This window comes from Sapajus apella, unplaced genomic scaffold, assembly GCF_009761245.1.
Source record: "Sapajus apella isolate SASKATOON/1434 unplaced genomic scaffold, GSC_monkey_1.0 scaffold173, whole genome shotgun sequence".
Taxonomy (NCBI): Eukaryota; Metazoa; Chordata; class Mammalia; order Primates; family Cebidae; genus Sapajus; species Sapajus apella.
Genome location: NW_022437113.1, coordinates 1,603,607 through 1,621,342, shown reverse-complemented (window position 1 = coordinate 1,621,342; position 17,736 = coordinate 1,603,607). Strand labels below are relative to the sequence as shown.

Genomic DNA, 17,736 nt, shown 5'->3' with positions numbered 1-17,736 from the left:
CAGATAGTGACTATCAGAGTTTATTTGTGGGTTATGCGAGACAGGAGACCTTTGGAGACCCCTCTGTCATTTCCTGGAGCCCCAGAAACTACGCATGTCTATACCCCAAGCAGCAGCAGCATGAGAACGATTAATACCCTTGAGGACCTATCGTGTCAGGGCCCCCCCAGAATGGCTCACATGAAGTCACGTGTCTTGTGGGAACCCTTGGAGGCGGGGCCCCTTCTTGTCTCCATATTACAGATGAGGAAACTGAGGCACAAAGCGGCTAAGCCCTCAGCCATGAGTCCACAGCCAGGAACCTGGGTCCAGCCCTCCAGCCACGCGCCTGGCCCTGGGCTGCTCTGAGCTTGGCACAGGGGGGTTTGAAATGGTCCCAACCTGAGGGGTGCAGCGGGGATTTGCAGAGTCTGAGACTTTCACATCAGCAGCTTGGAGATTACGGGGTTCAGGTGAGAATCCTGGCTCTGGCGCTCAGTCCTGGCCGTGGGCCCCCTGGTGAGTCACTGCCTCTCTTGGGGCCTCGGTTTCCTCATCTGTAAAATGGATGGAGACACTTAGAGAATCCTGCCTAAGCCCCCTGCTCCCCTTCTGCCAATAAGAGAGTCCCGTTCATCTGGGCAGCCACGTTCCCAGCCGCCCCTGCGGCAAGGTGTGGTCATTTCGCCCTGTTCTTGCCAGTGCGATATAAAAAGAAGGGTTACAGCTGGGTGCCGTGTGGTGGCTACCGCCTGTAATCCCAGCACTTTGGGAGGCCGAGGCAGGCAGATCGCCTGAGGTCAAGAGTTTGAGACCAGCCTGACCAAGATGGAGAAACCCCATCTCCACTAAAAATACAAAATTAGCCAGGCATGGTGGCACATGTCTGTAATCCCAACTACTCAGGAGGCTGAGGCAGAAGAATCTCTTGAACCCAGGAGGTGGAGACTGTGGTGAGCTGAGATCTCGCCATTGCACTCCAGCCTGGGCAACAGGAGCAAAACTCCGTCTCAAAGGAAAAAAAAAAAAAGTTTCAAGGCTTCCTGGGAAGACTTCTTCCAGGAGACCTCCAGCCAGCACTGGCCTCTGGCTTTCCCTCATAAGGAGGAGGTGAAGGCTGGAGCTCTGGCAACTATTTTGTGCCAGGAGGCAACCTTGAGGACAAAAGCCAAGGATGCAATGAGATGAGAGAAAAATCAAGTCCTTCTGCTACTGCAGCTGAACCTTAACCTATCTCTATGGTATCCTTTTCTTACACCAGGTCTCTATTCTTCATCCCTGGGCTCATACCAGTGTGGAGTCCTTCCCCTTGCTCCCCATGCTCCCCAGCCTGTGGCTCAGCATTCGATGCATCTCGTGGGTGACTCCGTCCCAGTGCCCCAGTCCGGCCGACAGTGTCCGGTGCATTCGGGGTGCAGGCAGGCCACTCTCCCAGCCTCCCCCCAGGGCTGCAGGTGCTGTGGCAGTGGCCATGGACCCAAGGGGATCCCCAGGTTCTGGATGGGTTGAATAGGGGGTCCGACGATGGGTACCCTGCTGAGGCTGAGCTCTGGGGCTGGCCTTGGAGACTTCGGCAGGGCGGGTGAGGTCATCTTCAAAGGATGGCGGGGACAACTCGTGGAGCCCTCGGCGGGTGGCCCGGGCGGCCCGGAGGAGAGTGTGGGTCAGCATGGCCACCAGAACCAGAGCGCCCGAGCTGAGGATGGAAGCGGCTGCTGCGCCTGTCTCGATCTCGAAAAGTAGCAAGGCATAGATGGACAGTGCTAGGGAAGGAAACGACTCTCATTTATTCAGTCAACAAACATCTCCCCTCCAAGCCCTCAGGGAACTCCTGCACACAGGGGGAAAATCACAAAAAAACCCTGCCACGTGATGGGCACATAGAATAAGCATCTAATCTTCCTACACCCACACGTGGCACATCATGATCACATCCATTTTACAGAGGAGAAAGCTGGGGCCCAGAGAAGTTAGGGGACTCCTCAAAGCCACGCAACCAGGAAGAGACAGAGGCGGAATTTTTTTTTTTTTTTTCTGAGACGAAGTTTCATTCTTGTTGCCCAGACTGGAGTGCAATGGCACAATCTCAGCTCACTGCAGCCTCCACCTCCTGGTTCAAGCGATTTTCCTGCCTCAGCCTCCCAAGTAGCTGGGATTACAGGCATGTGCCACCACACCTGGCTAATTTTGTATTTTTAGTAGAGATGGGGTTTCTCCATGTTGGTCAGGCTGGTCTCGAACTCCCAACCTCAGGTGATCCACCTGCCTCAGCCTCCCAAAATGCTGGGATTATAGGTGTGAGCCACCACACCCAGCAGAGGTGGGGTTCTAACCCAGGCTGGTCCACTCCAGGGTCTGTGCTCTGAAGCTCAGGGCTGCCTCCAAAGGTGACAACAGAAAGATACTCATTTCAGCGCTGTGGGCAGGGGCTGCCCTGAGGAGGAGCTATCTGAGCTGAGACCATGAGGAAGAAGAAGGAGCTCCTGGGAGAGTGGGGGAGGATGACGGCTGCAGGGACATAGTGCAGAGCTCCTAAGGTGGAAACACCCAGGAGTGTCCAAGGCTCAGAGAAAAGCAAAATGTGTTCTGACCGGGTGCGGTAAATCCCAGCACTTTGGGAGGCCAAGGCGGGAGGATCACTTGAGGTCAGGAGTTCGAAACAAGCCTGGCCCACACGATAAAACCCCGTCTCTAGGCCGGGCGCGGTGGCTCACGCCTGTAACTTTGGGAGGCCGAGGCGGGTGAATCACGAGGTCAAGAGATCGAGACCATCCTGGTCAACACGGTGAAACCCCGTCTCTACTAAAAAAAACTACAAAAAATTAGCTGGGCATGGTGGCACGTGCCTGTAATCCCAGCTACTCAGGAGGCTGAGGCAGGAGAATTGCCTGAACCCAGGAGGCGGAGGTTGCGGTGAGCCGAGATCGCGCCATTGCACTCCAGCCTGGGTAACAAGAGCGAAACTCCGTCTCAAAAAAAAAAAACAAAAAAACAAAAAAAAAACCCGTCTCTACAAAAAATATAAAAATTAGCTGGGCATGGTGGTGGGTGCCTGTAATCCCAGCTCCTTGGGAGCTGAGGCAGGAGAATTGCTTGAGTCTGGGAGATGGAGGCTGCAGTCAGCTAAGATGACACCACTGCAATCCAGCCTGGGTGACAGAGTAAGACTCAGTCTGAAAGAAAGAAGAAAGAAAGAAAAAGAAAGAAAGAAAGAAAGAGAAGAAAGAAAGAGAGAGAAAAGGAAAATGGGTTTTGTAGCTGGAGCAGAGCTGGGAGAGGTGGGGGACAGATGAGGAGTTAAGGAAGGAGTGGGTGTTGGGGACCAGATGGGGTGGGGGCCGCAGAAATGAGTGGGTTTTCTTCTTTTTTTTTTTTTTGAGACAGCGTCTCGCTGTCACCCAGGTTGGAAGGCAGTGACTTGGCTACGGCTCACTGCAGCCTCGACCTCCCCAGGCTCAGGTGATTTTCCCACCTCAGCCTCCCAAGTAGGTGGGACTATAGGTGCATGCCACCATGCCTGGCTAATTTTTTTTTTTGAGACAGAATCTTGCTCTGTCACCGAGGCTGGAGTACAGTGGCGTGATCTCGGCTCACTGCAACATCCACCTCCTGGGTTCAAGCGATTCTTGTGTCTCAGCTTCCCAAGTAGCTGGGATTACAGGCATGGACCAACACATCTGGTTAATTTTTGTATTTTTAGTGGAGACAGGGTCTCACCATGTTGGCCAGACTGGTCTCGAACTTCTGATCTCAAGTGATCTGCCCACCTCAGCCTCCCACAATGCTGGGATTATAGGCGTGAGTCACTGTGCCCGGCCTAATTTTTGTATTTTTAGTAGAGTTTGCATTTGGCCTTGTTGCCTAGGCTGGTCTCGAACTCCTGAGCTCAAGTGATCCCCCAGCTTTGGCCTCCCAAAAGGGCTGGGATTACAGCGGTGAACCACTGCTCCCCACTGCGTTTTCTTCTAAGAGCAATGAGTAACCAAGGGGTATGTTGGAGCTGGGGAGGAACAGGACCTGCTCTCTCTATATATATTTTTTGAGACGGAGTCTTGCTCTGTCACTCAGGCTGCAATGGCACGATGGCTCACTGCAACCTCTGCCTCCCAGGTTCAAGTGATACGGCTGCCTCAGCCTCCTGAGTAGCTGAGACTACAGGCATGTGCCACCATGCCTGGCTAATTTTTTGTATTTTCAGTAGAGACGGGGTTTCACCATGTTGGTCAGGCTGCTCTTGATCTCCTGACCTCGTGATCTGCCCGCCTCAGCCTCCCAAAGTGCTGGGACTACAGGCATGAGCCACTGGCCCGGCTTTTTTTTTTTTTTTTTTAAGATGGAGTCTCGCTCTGTTGCCCAGGCTGGAGTGGTGTGATCTCAGCTCACTGCCACCTCCGTCTCCTGGGTTCAAGCAATTCTCCCACCTTAGCCTCCTGAGTAGCTGGGACTACAGGTGCCTACCACCATGCCCGGCTGATTTTTTATATTTTCAGTAGAGACGGGGTTTCATCCTGTTAGTCAGTCTGGTCTTGATCTCCTGACCTCGTGATCCGCCCACGTCAGCCTCCCAAAGTGTTGGAATTACAGGCATGAGCCACTGCGCCTGGCTACCTGCTCTATCTTTTAAGAAGCCTTCCCCTTGGTGGGATACCCCATATGAGGGAATAGGCTGCAGGCATGAAAGGGATGAAGCACTGTTCCATGCCACAATGTGGACGATGTGAGTGACAGATGGCAGATCAAGTGGCCACAGAGCGTGAGATGCTATTGACCTGAAATGTCCAGGACAGGCAAATCTAGTCTGGGCACCGTGGCTCACGGTTGTCATCCCAGCACTTTGGGAGGCCGAGGTGAGTGGACTGAGACCAGCCTCACCATGTTGGTCAGGTGTTCGAGACCAACATGGTGAAACCTCATCTCTACTAAAAATGCAAAAATTATCTGGGCAGGGTGGCATGCACCTGTAATCCCAGCTACTTGGGAGGCCAAGGCAGGAGAATTGCTTGAACCCAGGAGGTGGAGGCTGCAGTAAGCCCAGATTGCGCCACTGCACTCCAGCTCCAGCCTGGGTGACAGAGCAAGACTCCATCTCAAAAAAAAAAAAAAAAAAAAAAAAGGCAAATCCATAGAGACAGTAGATTAGCAACTGCCAGGGATGAGGAAGGGGGAAAGAGGAGTGATTGCTAATGGGGACAGGGTTTCCTGTTGGGTGACAAAAATATTCTGGAACCAGATATTAGCGATGGTTAGCTAAAACCGTGAATGTTCTAACTCCCACTGAATTGTACACTTTAAAGTGGTTAAAGGCTGGGCATAGTGATTCACACCTGTAATCCCAGAACTTTCGGAAGCCGAGGTGAGAGGATTGCTTGAGGTCAGGAGTTGGACACCGGCTCAGGTAACATACAGAGACCAGTCCTACAAAAAATAATAAACAATCTGGGAATGGTAGTGCTTGCCTGTAGTCCCAGCTAGCTGTGGGGCTGAGGCAGGAGGACTGCTTGAGCCCAGGACAAAGAAAGCTGCAGTGAGCTGTGATCACACCACTGCACTCCAGCCTGGGTGACAGCGACACCCTGTCTCAAAAAATAAAAACAAAATACACTGGTTAAAATGCTAATGTTTTTATTATGTGTATTTTGCCACAGTTAAAACTGCAACCTAACTAGTCACGGCGGTGCATGCGTGTAGCCCCAGCTACTTGGGAGACTGAGGCAGGAGGATAGCTTGAGCCAGGAGTTCAAGTCCAGCCTGTGCCACACGGCGAGACCCTGTCTCTGCTAAAAATACAAAAATGAGCCGGGCGTGGTGGTGCACGTCTGTAATCCCAGCTACTTGGGAGGCTAAGGCAGGAGCATCGCTTGAACCTGGGAGGTGGAGGTTGCAGTGAGCTGAGATCACTCCACTGCACCCCAGCCTAGGCGACAGAGCAAGACTCTCTGAGGGTGGGGAGAGGGGGAAAGGGACTTTGAGCACCTGAACTAGCTAGCCTTCTATCAGCCTCTCCAGCATACAATTTGGCCCCGTTAGCAGCTTCTACCCACTAGATGTCAGTAGCGTCCCACCCTCAACTCCATGGCGCCCACCAAAAAGGTCTCTAGGCAGTGAAAAAAAGCCTTCTGAGGCCAGAATCACTCTCCATTGAGAATCCCTGGTCTGGCCCCTATCTCTACATTGGCGAATGGACCTGAGATCACAGGCCCACTTTGACATCAGTGATGTCCTCATTGGACCAGGCTCAGCCAATCAGAGCATTTATTACGTCTCCTGATGTTAGTGATTGGTGGAGGAATATTACATGGCCCAAGCTCAGCCTATCAGAGTCAGTCTTGGGACATTAGCCTGGGCTATTGGGACAGAGCAATTTTCCTGTAGCGTCTGGGGTGTTGGTATTAGCAGGAGAGGGGCCCAGAACAGATGGGGGACTTTTTTTTTTTTTTGACACTTTCCAGGCTGTGTTTTTGTTTGTTTGTTTTGAAACAGAGTCTCGCTCTGTTGCCCAGGCTGGAGTGCAGTGGCGTAGCGTGATCTCGCTCAGGTCACTGTAACCTCCGCCTCCCGGGTTCAAGTGATTCTCCCGCCTCAGCCTCCCAAGTAGCTGAGACTACAGGTGCCCGCCACCATGCCTGGCTCATTTTTGTATTTTTAGTAGAGACAAGGTTTCATCATACTGGCCTGGCTGTTCTCGAACTCCTGACCTTGTGATCCGCCTGCTTCGGCCTCCCAAAGTGCTGGGATTACGCGCGGGAGCCACCGCGCCTGGCCCTTTCCAGGCTGTTTTTATGCGTTCTCTGGCTCCGTACTATTGTTTTGGAAGATAACCACACTACAAGATGTCTGACATGTGAAAGCAAGGCCAAGGACTTTTCTTCCTTTTTTTTTTCTTCTTTTTTTGCTGGAAACATTTTGAAAGAGATTTTGTAATTATTCTTTTAGTTCTAGCTAGCAATGAATGGATGATTAGTTGGACGTGCTTGGGAATTCTTGCTGAATGAGGTCACCTAGCCTCAAAAACAATCTAAATAGGAGGTGAATGAATTCTCAATTTTACGCTTAGTGAGGCTGACATAATATTACCTTTTTTTTTTCTTTTGTAATTGTTCTTGTATTTTAGAATGAGGATATTCCCTAAGTCTTGAATATTTCTGTTGGCCTGTGCAAAGACCCAAGCTCCAGGCATCATGTCAGAAGGGCCTACATACAGGCATCTTTCCCAGAGAGAAGCCCACTTAGGGAACAGCAGATGAAGCGGTGAAGTGAGAAGCATTTCTTTTTCTTTTATTATTATTATTATTGAGACAGAGTCTCTCTCTGTCACCCAGGCTGGAGTGCAGTGGCGTGATCTCGGCTCACTGCTCTGCCTCCTGGGTTCAAGTGATTCTCCTGCCTCAGCCTCTTGAGTAGCTGGGACTATAGGTGTGTAGCACCACACCTGGCTAATTTCTTTTTTCTTTTCCCTCCCTCCCTCCCTCCCTTCCTTTCTTCTTCTTCTTCTTTTTTTTTTTTTTTTTTTGATGGCATCTCACTCGGTCGTCGCCCAGCCTGGAGTGCAGTGGTGGGATCTCGGCTCACTGCAACCTCTGCCTCCTGGGTTCAAGCGATTCTCCTGCCTCAGCCTCCGGAGAAGCTGGGATTACAGGGGTTCAACACAATGTCTGGCTAATTTTTGTATTTTTAGTAGAGATGGGATTTCACCATGTTGCCCAGGCTGGTCTTGAACTCCTGACCTTAAGTGATCCATCCGCCTCGACCTCCCAAAGTGCTGGGGTTACACCACACCTGGCTGAGAGGCATTTCTCATAACCAATTTTAGTACCTGGATCCAGCCACACCTAAGGCCAACTTCCCCCGATAATTTCTGATGCATGAGTCATCTATCCCCTCTTCTTCTTCTTCTTTTTTTTTTTTTAAGCTCTACATCTGGAGCCTTTCATTAAATCAAACAACAAAAGTTATGCAGCATTTCCTGCACTTCATATATATAAATTTCCACAGTGAATTTTAGGCTCACATCTCATTAAAAATATTTTAAATCTATCTATTTTTTAGATGAGGTTTCACTCTGTTGCCCAGGCTGGAGTACAGTGGTGCGATCTCAGCTCGCTGAAACCTCCATCTCTCAGGTTCAAGCAATTCTCCTGTCTCAGTCCACCACCATGCCCAGCTATTTTTTTTTTTTTTTTATCTTTTTTTTTTTTTTTTTTTTTTTTTTTTGTATTTTTAGTGGAGAAGGGGTTTCAGCATGTTGGCCAGGCCGGTCTTGAACTCCTAACCTCAAGTGATTCACCCACTTTGGCCTTCCAAAGTGCTGGGATTACAGGTGTGAGTCACTGCACCCGGCCTAAATATCTTTTTAGACTTCTATTTTTCTATGGTGGACTCTGAAAAAAATAGTAATAGCAAATCCTGCTTTTTAATCAGCAGGATATTTTTTCTTCCTGTAAAATGGATCATTTACAGGGCTGGCAGGGACTTATGTATGATTCAGCGTTGAGTCTGCAGCATCATCAACACATCTGTTTCAAGATTAAAACCAAATATAAGGCATTAGGAGTCCTGTGAAAGACACTTAATGATTTGATTTCTTTCCCAGCCCCGATGAATGAAAGAAAGCTGATTGAAGAACAGTTATTACAAATCAGGAAGGAAAGACAGTGTGGTGTGTTCTGGCATCTGGGTAATTTTTTTTTTTCTTAAGCCATTTTTGGGCTGGAAATTGATTTTTATTTTCCCTTGAGACAGAGTCTCATTCTGTCAGCCCGGCTGGAGTGCAGTGGTGCAATCTCGGCTCACTGCAACCTCCACCTCCTGGGTTCAAGCAATTTTCTGCCTCAGCCTCCCAAGGAGTTGGGATTACAGGTTCGTGCCATCATGCCCGGCCAAGTTTTGTATTTTTAGTAGAGACAGTGTTTCACCATTTTGGCCAGGCTGGTCTTGAACTCCTGACCTTGTGATCCACCCACCTCGGCCTCCCAAGGTGCTGGGATTACAGGCGTGAGCCACCGTGCTGGGCTGGAAAGTGATATTTATAATCCAAATACTCATTTCATTTCAACCTGTGAAATGCTATCTTCTTTTTTTTTAAAAAAACGGAGTTTCACCCTTGTTGCCCAGGCTGGAACGCAGTGGCTTGATCTTGGCTCACTGCAACATCTGCCTCCTGGGTTCAAGCAATTCCCCTGCCTTAGCCTCCTGAGTAGCCGGGATTACAGGCACCCACCACCAAGCCCAGCTAATTGTTTTGTATTTTTAGTAGACACATGGTTTCACCATGTTGGCCAGACTGGTCTGGATCTCTTGACCTCATGATCCGCCTGCCTTGGCCTCCCAAAGTGCTGGGATTACCGGCACGAGCCACTGCGCCCGGCTGAAATGCTTTCTTTAGATACCACCCAGGCCATGAAAATTTTTGTTCAAACCAAATGTACAAAACTGATGAATCGGGCACGGTGGCTCACACCTATAATCCCACCACTTTGGGAGGCCGAGGTGGGTGGATAACCTGCAGTCGGAAGTTCGAGAGCAGCCTGGCCAACATGGTGAAACACCATCTCTACTTAAAATACAAAAAATTGGCCAGGCATGGTGGCAGGCATCTGTAATCCCAGCTACCTGGGAGGCTGAGGCAGGAGAATCGCTTGAACCCAGGAGGCAGAGGTTGCGGTGAGTGGAGATCGCGCCACGGCACTCCAGTCTGGGTGACAGAGCAAGACTCCATCTCAAAAAATAAATAAATAAATACATGAATAAAATAATAAATAAATAAATAAATCTCAGAATCTCCTCAAGTGATTCTGTGAGGTAAAGACAGTTATTCCCAGTGTACTGCTGAGGAAATCAAGGCACAGAGAGATTTGTCCAAGGCATCAAAGCAAGGAAGCATCAGAGCCTGGAGCTGAACTCAAGCAGGCTGTCTGTGAAGCTGATCGCAGTTAGGGGACCATTACTGCTCTCTACCCCACCCAGGACCCTATGCCCCACGTTCTATTCCAGCACACACCTGCTAAGTAGACGGAGACCCCGCAGCAGAAAAGGCCAAGGGCCACGTGTCTGAGGAGGCGGCAGTCGTAGAGAAACCAGTCAGACCTGGGATGGAGGGGAACAGGAAGAAAAAGGACTCAGGAAGTGGAGCTGATGGGGGAGGTCAGTAAGGAGAGGGAGGGAGAGCTGTTTAAATGAGACAAGGACCCAGCTTTCAGGGACCAAAAATCTGGAGTACCTAACTATCATCCTTCTACTTGCCCACACATTTACATTCATTTACTTATCCACTCTCCATCCATCCATCCATCTACCCACCCATTTATCCACCCATTCATCCATCTGTCTACTCATCCATCCATCCATCCACCCACCCATCCATTCATCTGCCCATTCATCCATCCATCCTTCCATTCATCCATCAGCTCATCCATCCACCAGCGCATCCATCCATCCACCCACCCACCCACCCACCCATTTATCCATCCATCCATTTATCCACCCATTCATCCATCTGTCTACTCATCCATCTATCCACCCACCCATCCATTCATCTGCTCATTCACCCATCCATTCACTTATTCATCCATCCATCCACTTGTCCATCAGCCCAGTCACCCATCTACTTATTAGTCATCCATCCATCCACTTATTAGTTCATTCATACGTCAATTTATCCATCTCCATCCATCAGCCCCATCCATTCATTGAGCCACACAATCATTTAGACACCCACCGTCCACCCATTCGATATCTATCCATTTATCTATGCTCCACCCATCCCCCGTTCATTTTTCCAAGTCAGTGTCCACCATCCATTTTTCATCCATATTCATTGATTATGCAACCAGCACTCATATACACTCTTCCATCCATTTAACCGTGCGCTATTAATCCATCTATCCATTCATTCCAACACCCTCCACTATCCTATCTGTCCATCCCTCACCCACCCATCCACTGATCATCCATCTCCCATTCGCTATCCATCCATCCTCATCCCTTCCTTCCTTCCTTCCTTCTTCCCACCTACCTTCCTTCCTTCCTTCCCTCCCTCCCTCCCTCCTTCCTTCCTTCCTTCCTTCCTTCCTTCCTTCCACCATCCATTCTCTTCCCCTTATAATCCACCTATATACATGAGTCCACTTAAACACCCAGCACTTGGGAAGCAGCTACTACGTGCAGATACTTGCTGCACACCTGGCTTCCATTATTTTACAGACCACAGGCTTCCTTGAGAGATGAGGAAACAGTTTCACGTGCTATTATTGACGGTACAAACAGCGACTCCAAGAGATGACACTGATTGAGGAGGAAATGGAGACTCTGAGAGCTTCCATCCTTACTCGGCTCCCATTAGTATAATGAAAGTGGATGCCTTCCCGGTCTTCCTGCTGCCTTCCCTCCTGTCCCCTTTTCAGCACAGTGGCTAGAGGTGGTCATTTGAAACCTAAATCAGATCACCTTCCTCCTCACTCACAACTCTCCTAAGCAGGAGAAATCCCGAAGTCCTGTCCCATCTCTGTTTTCTTTTCTTCCTGACGCTCATCACGATCTGCCATTATTATTATTATTAGAGATGGGGTCTCACTATGTTGCCCAAACTGAAGCCCAGTGGTTATTCATAAGCACGATCATGGCTCACTGCAGCCTTGACTTCCTGGGTTCAAGGAATCCTGCCTCAGCCTCCCAAGTATATGGGACTACAGGCATGCACCACTACACCCAGCTAATTACACTTTCTTTTTCTTTTTTGGAGACAAAGTTTCAATCTTGTTGCCCAAGCTGGAGTGCAATGGTGCGATCTCAGCTCACCGAAATCTCCACCCCTCCACTCCCAGGTTCAAGAGATTCTCCTGCCTCAGCCTTCTGAGTAGCTGGAATTACAGGCATGCACCACCATGCCCGGGTTTTTTTAATTTTAATTTTAATTTTTAGTAGAGATGGGGTTTCTCCATGTTGGTCAGAGTGGTATTGAACTCCAGACTTCAGGTGGATTCGCCTGCCTCAGCCTCCCAACGTGCTGGGATTACAGGCGTGAGCCACTGTGCCCAGCCATTAAATTTTTTTCTTTTTGTAGAGATAAGGTCTTGCTATATTACCCAGGCTGGTCTCCAATTCCTGGCCTCCCAGCACTTTGGGAGGCCATGGAGAGTGGATCATTTGAGGTCAGGAGTTCAAGACCACCTGGCCAACATGAGTTGGGAGAATCGCTTGAACCTGAGAGGCAGAGGTTGCAGTGAGCCGATACAGCACCATTGCATTCCAGGCTGTCTCAAAAAAAAAAAAAAAAAAAAAAAAAAAGAAAGAAAAAAAGGTATTCCTGGCCTCAAGTGATCCTCCTGCCTCTGCCTCCCAAAGTGCTGGGAATGCAGGTGTGAACCACCACGCCTGGCCCCTGTTGTTTCCTTATTTTCTGTGACTCCATGAGAGCAGATCTGGGTGCACTTGTTCCCTGCTGTGTCTCTGATGCCCTGAGCCAGACACAGCCCCTGCAGGCAGGCACCCAACACACATTTGCTGACCCGGGACCACGTATTTATTTCATTGTCCCTTGGGTGGAAGCTGTGTGGTCTGGACGAATCTACCCCAATGGTGGAAGTTCTCATCTGCTCAATTTCACAGAATTCTGGACCAGTATTTGGGCTCCTCTCTCCCGGCATTACACTACCACGTGGGACAGCAGAGTCCTGGGCTCAAAGAGGGTTCCTCCTTCCACAACTACTGCCCCTGAGAGAGTCCCCTCAATGACCACATCCCTGAGTTCAGGTCCCTGAGAAAGGACCTCAATTCCAGGCCAGGACACAGGCTCCGGATGGCTCTACCCAGAACCAAGTTCAAGTCCAGCACTCCCCCGCCCCCCCCCCCACTTCCAAGCCAGACGGCCTGAGAGCTCAGCCTCCCCTGTTTGAGATTCAGGCAAACTGATCCTGGGCCCTCTGTGAGCCTCAGTTTCCTCATCTGCAAAACGGGGGACACATCAGTGGCTGCACCCGCTGCAAAATTTAACAAATATAGAATGGAGGGAGGGAGGGGGGGAGGAAAAGAGGAGGGCGGAGATGCATGGGGTGGCGGGGAGAGGGGGGAAGGGAAGTGGGGAGGGAAGCTGTCCCCCCAGCCTGAGGCCAAAAGAGGGGAAGAGGCTCATCCAGGCTCCCCTAGCCCCCAGCCGAGCCTCTAGGGCGGTGAGGCCGGTCCTCCTACCTCCTGGGGCCAGGCCCCCGCGCCAGCTCGGCGCCCAGGTGGCCACAGAGCGCGGCGAGCAGCAGGCAGGTGAACGCCAGCACGAGCACCAGCGCGGCCAGCGCGGCGGCCAGAGGCAGCAGCGCCCCGGCCGCGTCCTCGGGCAGCCCGGGGCCGGCGCCCAGCTCCCGGCCCAGCCCGTCGGCGCGCAGCCCCCGCAGCTCCGCGCGGCCCGCCTGGAGCTGGAACAGCAGCTGCGCGCTCAGCGCCGCCAGCACGGCCGCCGCGATGCCCAGCAGAGTCACCGCGGCCAGCACCCGGCCGCCGTACGAGCGGGCCATGGCGGGGCTCCTGCGGGCCCGGGGAGCAGGTGAGGGATCCAAGTGGTTTTAAGGGGCAGGGGAGTTGGGGGGAGTCCAAGGGCCCCCGGGGGGTCCCCGAGGGGCGGGGCCGCAGGGAGTGTATGCAAGTTCGGGGGCTGGGCTGGGGGTCGCCGGACGGACGTGGGCTCCGGGGTGCTGGTCGCAGCGGGGACACCGAGTCTCCGCGAAAACTTGGGACAAAGTCTTTTCTCTTCCCTCCCGGGGCCCCGCGGGCGCCCCCTCTGGATCAGCTGGGCCTGGCAGGCGGGGCCTGGCGCGGGGCTCGGGGCTCGGGGCGGGGCCCCACGAGGGGCTGGATCGTGGGAACCCCGTGGCTCTCTAAGTTCGGAAAGGGACACCACCCCGCCCCCTGCCGCCCTAAGTATCGATTTTATTGTTGTTAAAACAAGAAAGAGAAAGGGGCCGGGCGCGGTGGCTCACGCCTGTAATTCCAGCACTTTGGGAGGCTGAGGCTGACGGATCACTTGAGGTCGGGAGTTCGAGACCAGCCTGGCCAACCTGGTGAAACCGCGTCTCTACTGAAAAAGCAAACCAAAAAAGTCAAAAAAAATTATATTGGGAGGATTGATTGCTTGAACCCAGAGACGGAGGTTGCAGTGAGCTGAGATTGCGCCACCACACGCTCCAGCCTGGGTGACAGAGTGAGACTCCGTCTAGAAAAGCGAGCGAGAGAGAAAGGGCTAGGTGAGGTGGCTCGCACCTGTAATTCCAGCACTTTGGGAGGCTGAGGCAGGAGGATGGCTTGAGCCCAGGAGTTTGAGACCAGCCTGGGCAACATAGCCAGACCCCATCTCTACAAAAAATAAGGAAGTTAGCCTGGTATGGTGGGGTGCACCTGTGGACCCAGCTACTTTCGAGGCTGAGCCAGGAGGATGGCTTGAGCCCAGGAGGTCGAGGCTGCAGTGAGCTGAGATCATGCCACTGCACTACAGCCTGGGCGACAGAGCAAGGCTGTGTCTCAGAAAAGAAATAACAAAATTGAAAAATTCACTTTGTCATTTGATATCAACCCAGGGACTCTGTCATTGACTACTATTTCCCCTCCGCTTACCTCCTTCCCTCCAGGAGGCTAGGGAGAGTCCTGGTTCCCTTCCCCAAATTATTCCCACAGCACTTTAAACAAATTGAGAAACAGAAAATTAACCATTTTATTCAGTGGCATTTAGAGTTGTACAAGCATCACCTCTGTCTAGTTCTAGAACATTTTCATACCCCCAAAAGGAGACCCCGTCCCCATTAGCGGTCACTCCTCATCCCCTGTCCTCAAATAGCTGACAACCATTAATCTACTTCCTGTCTCTGTGGATTTCCCCGCTCTGGATATTTCATAGCAATGGACTTGTACAAGAGGTGGCATTCTGCTTCTGGTTTCTCTCACTCAGCATCATATACTCAAGGTTCATCGAGGTTGTAGCATGGATCAGTGCCTCATTCCTTTTTACAGCTGCATAATATTCCGCAGTGTGTCAGGAACACATTGTGTCCATCCATTCATCCATTGATGGGTATTTGGTTGTTGCTTCCTTTTGGCGAAGGTGAGTAATGCTGCTATCAACATTTGTGCACAGGTATCTTCTTGAGTCACTGCCGTTCATTCTTGTGGGGAGTGGACTCCTGGGAGTGGAGCTGCTGAGTCACATGATTACTCGAATTTAACTATTTGTGAAACCCTCAAACTTTTCCACAGCAGCTGCACCCGTTTTCCATTTCCACCAGCAATGTCTGAGGTTTTTAAAAATAATTTTCTCCACATCCTCGCCAACACGTGTTTCCTCCTGCCCTCCTCCTCCTCCTCCTCATTCTTCTTCTTCTTCTTTTGTCAGGGCCTTGCTCTGTCACCCGGGCTGGATTTCGAATTGCAGTGGTGTGATCATAGCTCATTACAGCCTCGACCTCCTCAGCTCATGTGATCTTCCTGCCTCAGCCTCCCAAGCAGCTGGGACTACAGGCAAGCATCACCACGCCTGGCTAAAATTATTATTTTTTTTTGAGGAGGAGTCTCACTCTGTTGCTAGGCTGGAGTGCAGTGGCCTGATGTTGGCTCACTGCAACCTCCACCTCCCGGGTTCAAGCAATTCCACTGCCTCTGCCTCCCTGGTAGCCAAGACTACAGGCACGTGCCACTGCGCCCGGTTAATTTTTTGTATTTTAGTAGAGATGGGGTTTCACCATGTTGGCCAGGATGGTCTCGATCTCCTGACCTTGTGATCTGCCTGCCTCAGCCTCCCAAAGTGCTGGGATTACAGGCGACCACGCCCAGCTGCTTTTTGTAGAGATGGGGTCTTGCTATGTTGGTCTGGTCTCAAACTCTTTATACCTAAGTGATTCTCTCACCTCAGCCTCCCACAGTGCTGGGATTACAGGAGTGAGCCACCACATCCAGCCTCCTCCCTCATAATAGGCATTTTTTTTTTTTTTTTTTTTTTTGAGACAGAGTCTCTCTGTTGCCCAGGCTGGAGTGCAGTAGTGAGATCTCAGCTCACTGCAACCTCCACCTCCCGGGTTCAAGCGATTCTTTCCCCAGCCTCTGGAGTAGCTGAGATTACAGGTACCCACCACCTAACTCAGCTAATTTTTGTATTTTTAGTGGAGATGGGGCTTCACTATGTTGGCCAGGCTGGTCTCAAACTTCTGACCAAAAGTGATCCTCCTGCCTCGGCCTCTGAAAGTGCTGGAATTACAGGTGCGAGCCACCACACCCAGCCAGTTAAAAAAATTTTTTTGTAGAGATGGGGTCTTGCTATGTTGGTCTCGTCTCAAACTTCTTATGCCCAAGTGATCCTCTCACCTCAGCCTCCCAAAGTGCTGGGGGTTACAGGGGCGAGCCACCTCACCCAGCCTCCTCCTCCCTGATAATGGTCATTCTGGTGCTTATAAAATAATAGCTTATTGTGGTTTTTATTTGCATCTCCCTAATAACTAATGATATTGAGCATCTTTTCGTGAGCTTTTTGGCAGTTCACATACCTTCTTTGGAGAAATGTCAGTTAAAGTCCTTTCTTCATTTTAATTTAATTAATTTTTCATAGAGATGGGGTCTTACTATGTTGTCCAAGCTAATCTGGAACTCGTAAGCTCAAGCGATCCACCCTCCTGGACCTTCCAAAGTTCTGGGATTACAGGCATGAGCTACTGCGCCGGGCCTGGAATTGATTATTTTTTTCAGGTTTGAAATTTTTGGGGTCCCTTGAGAACAGTTTGTGGGCCCTGCGCCCTCAGCCTTGTAGGTAAAATGGCCCTAAGGAAGAGTATGGGGTGACCCTTCACTTCCAGGGAGCCTCCTTTGCTGTGTGACTTTGGGCACATCCCTTAACCTCTCTGGGCCTCCTCATCTGTAGGAGGAACCTGTTCCTTCTTTCAATTCATTCATTCATTCATACATCAGACCTCAGTCCAACACTCACTCTTTCATCATCACCAGTATTAGGGTGAGTTTTCCACATTTTTCAGGTAAGGAAAAGTCCCAAGTTGAGGGGCTCAGCAATTCATTAGGATCAGGGCTCCAGTTTTGCTCTGGGTCCTGGGAATACAGAGATGTATGATACTTTCATTTATTCATTCAACAAACACCAGTGGAGATCCCGTCTGTGTGCTGGGCTCTGAGGACCAAGGGGTGACCAAGACAGGCCCAGCTCTCCCTTCTGGTGCTCACAGCCTGGTGAGGGAGGTGGAAACACACATGAAACCCCACCATAAGGGGGTTTCATGGCCAAAATTCATTACAGTGCTGTCTTAGGTTTTGCCATTATTTGTTGGGGGTTGGGGGAACACAGATACCAAGGTCTGGTCCTGCTGTTTGTATGTGAGATGACTCTCTAGTTTGGGGGTGTCTGGCTCCAACTTGGAAAGTTAACCCTGCAAGCAGGCTCCAAGGTGAGCTATCTACCTTGGCCTTTTGCTAAGTGCCCTTCTCATTCCAGCTCAGACAGGCAGGGAGTGGGGAGGCAGAGAGGGAAGGAGAAGGCTCCAAGCCTTCCAGCATACAGTCCAAGTCACACAGCCCGACAGGGACAGAGAGTGGACTCCCTCAACCTCACCGCCCAGATAGGGACAGCTGGTTACTGCATGTCGGCTGGAATAATAGTAACTAATAGTAACAATGTTGACAGGTTATATGTCCTGTGATTTGTTGGAAAAGGGCAACCTGGTATGAGATGGTATGAGATACAGATAATTTCAGTGATTTTTTTTCTTTTTCTTTCTTTCTTTTTTT

The 17,736-nt window shown here is 50.7% G+C and overlaps 1 protein-coding gene across 2 annotated transcripts; it reads right to left on the bottom strand.

Annotated features, from left to right (window-relative positions):
- Nucleotides 1-4: 4 nt before the first annotated feature.
- TMEM221 (transmembrane protein 221) lies at nucleotides 5-13,692 on the bottom strand. 2 transcript variants are annotated; one of them, XM_032267934.1, is made up of 4 exons: nucleotides 13,162-13,692; nucleotides 9,977-10,062; nucleotides 1,512-1,742; nucleotides 5-536 (listed from the first exon to the last, which is right to left on the bottom strand). In XM_032267934.1, the coding sequence occupies exons 1-4, from the start codon at nucleotides 13,479-13,481 to the stop codon at nucleotides 475-477; spliced, it is 699 nt and encodes a 232-aa protein (XP_032123825.1). In that variant the 5' UTR covers nucleotides 13,482-13,692; the 3' UTR covers nucleotides 5-474. The 2 variants fall into 2 exon arrangements, with proteins under 2 accessions (XP_032123825.1, XP_032123824.1); XM_032267933.1 differs by lacking the exon at nucleotides 5-536 and having other exon boundaries at nucleotides 944-1,742.
- Nucleotides 13,693-17,736: the final 4,044 nt, after the last annotated feature.

Coding starts and splice junctions, on each gene's coding strand:
- TMEM221 (XM_032267933.1), bottom strand. CDS start 13,481: ATGGCCCGCTCGTACGGCGGCCGGGTGCTGGCCGCGGTGACTCTGCTG. Junction 10,063..13,161: donor CGGGGGCCTGGCCCCAGGAG/GTAGGAGGACCG, acceptor CCTCCATCCCAG/GTCTGACTGGTTTCTCTACG. Junction 1,743..9,976: donor GGTCTCCGTCTACTTAGCAG/GTGTGTGCTGGA, acceptor TTCCTTCCCTAG/CACTGTCCATCTATGCCTTG.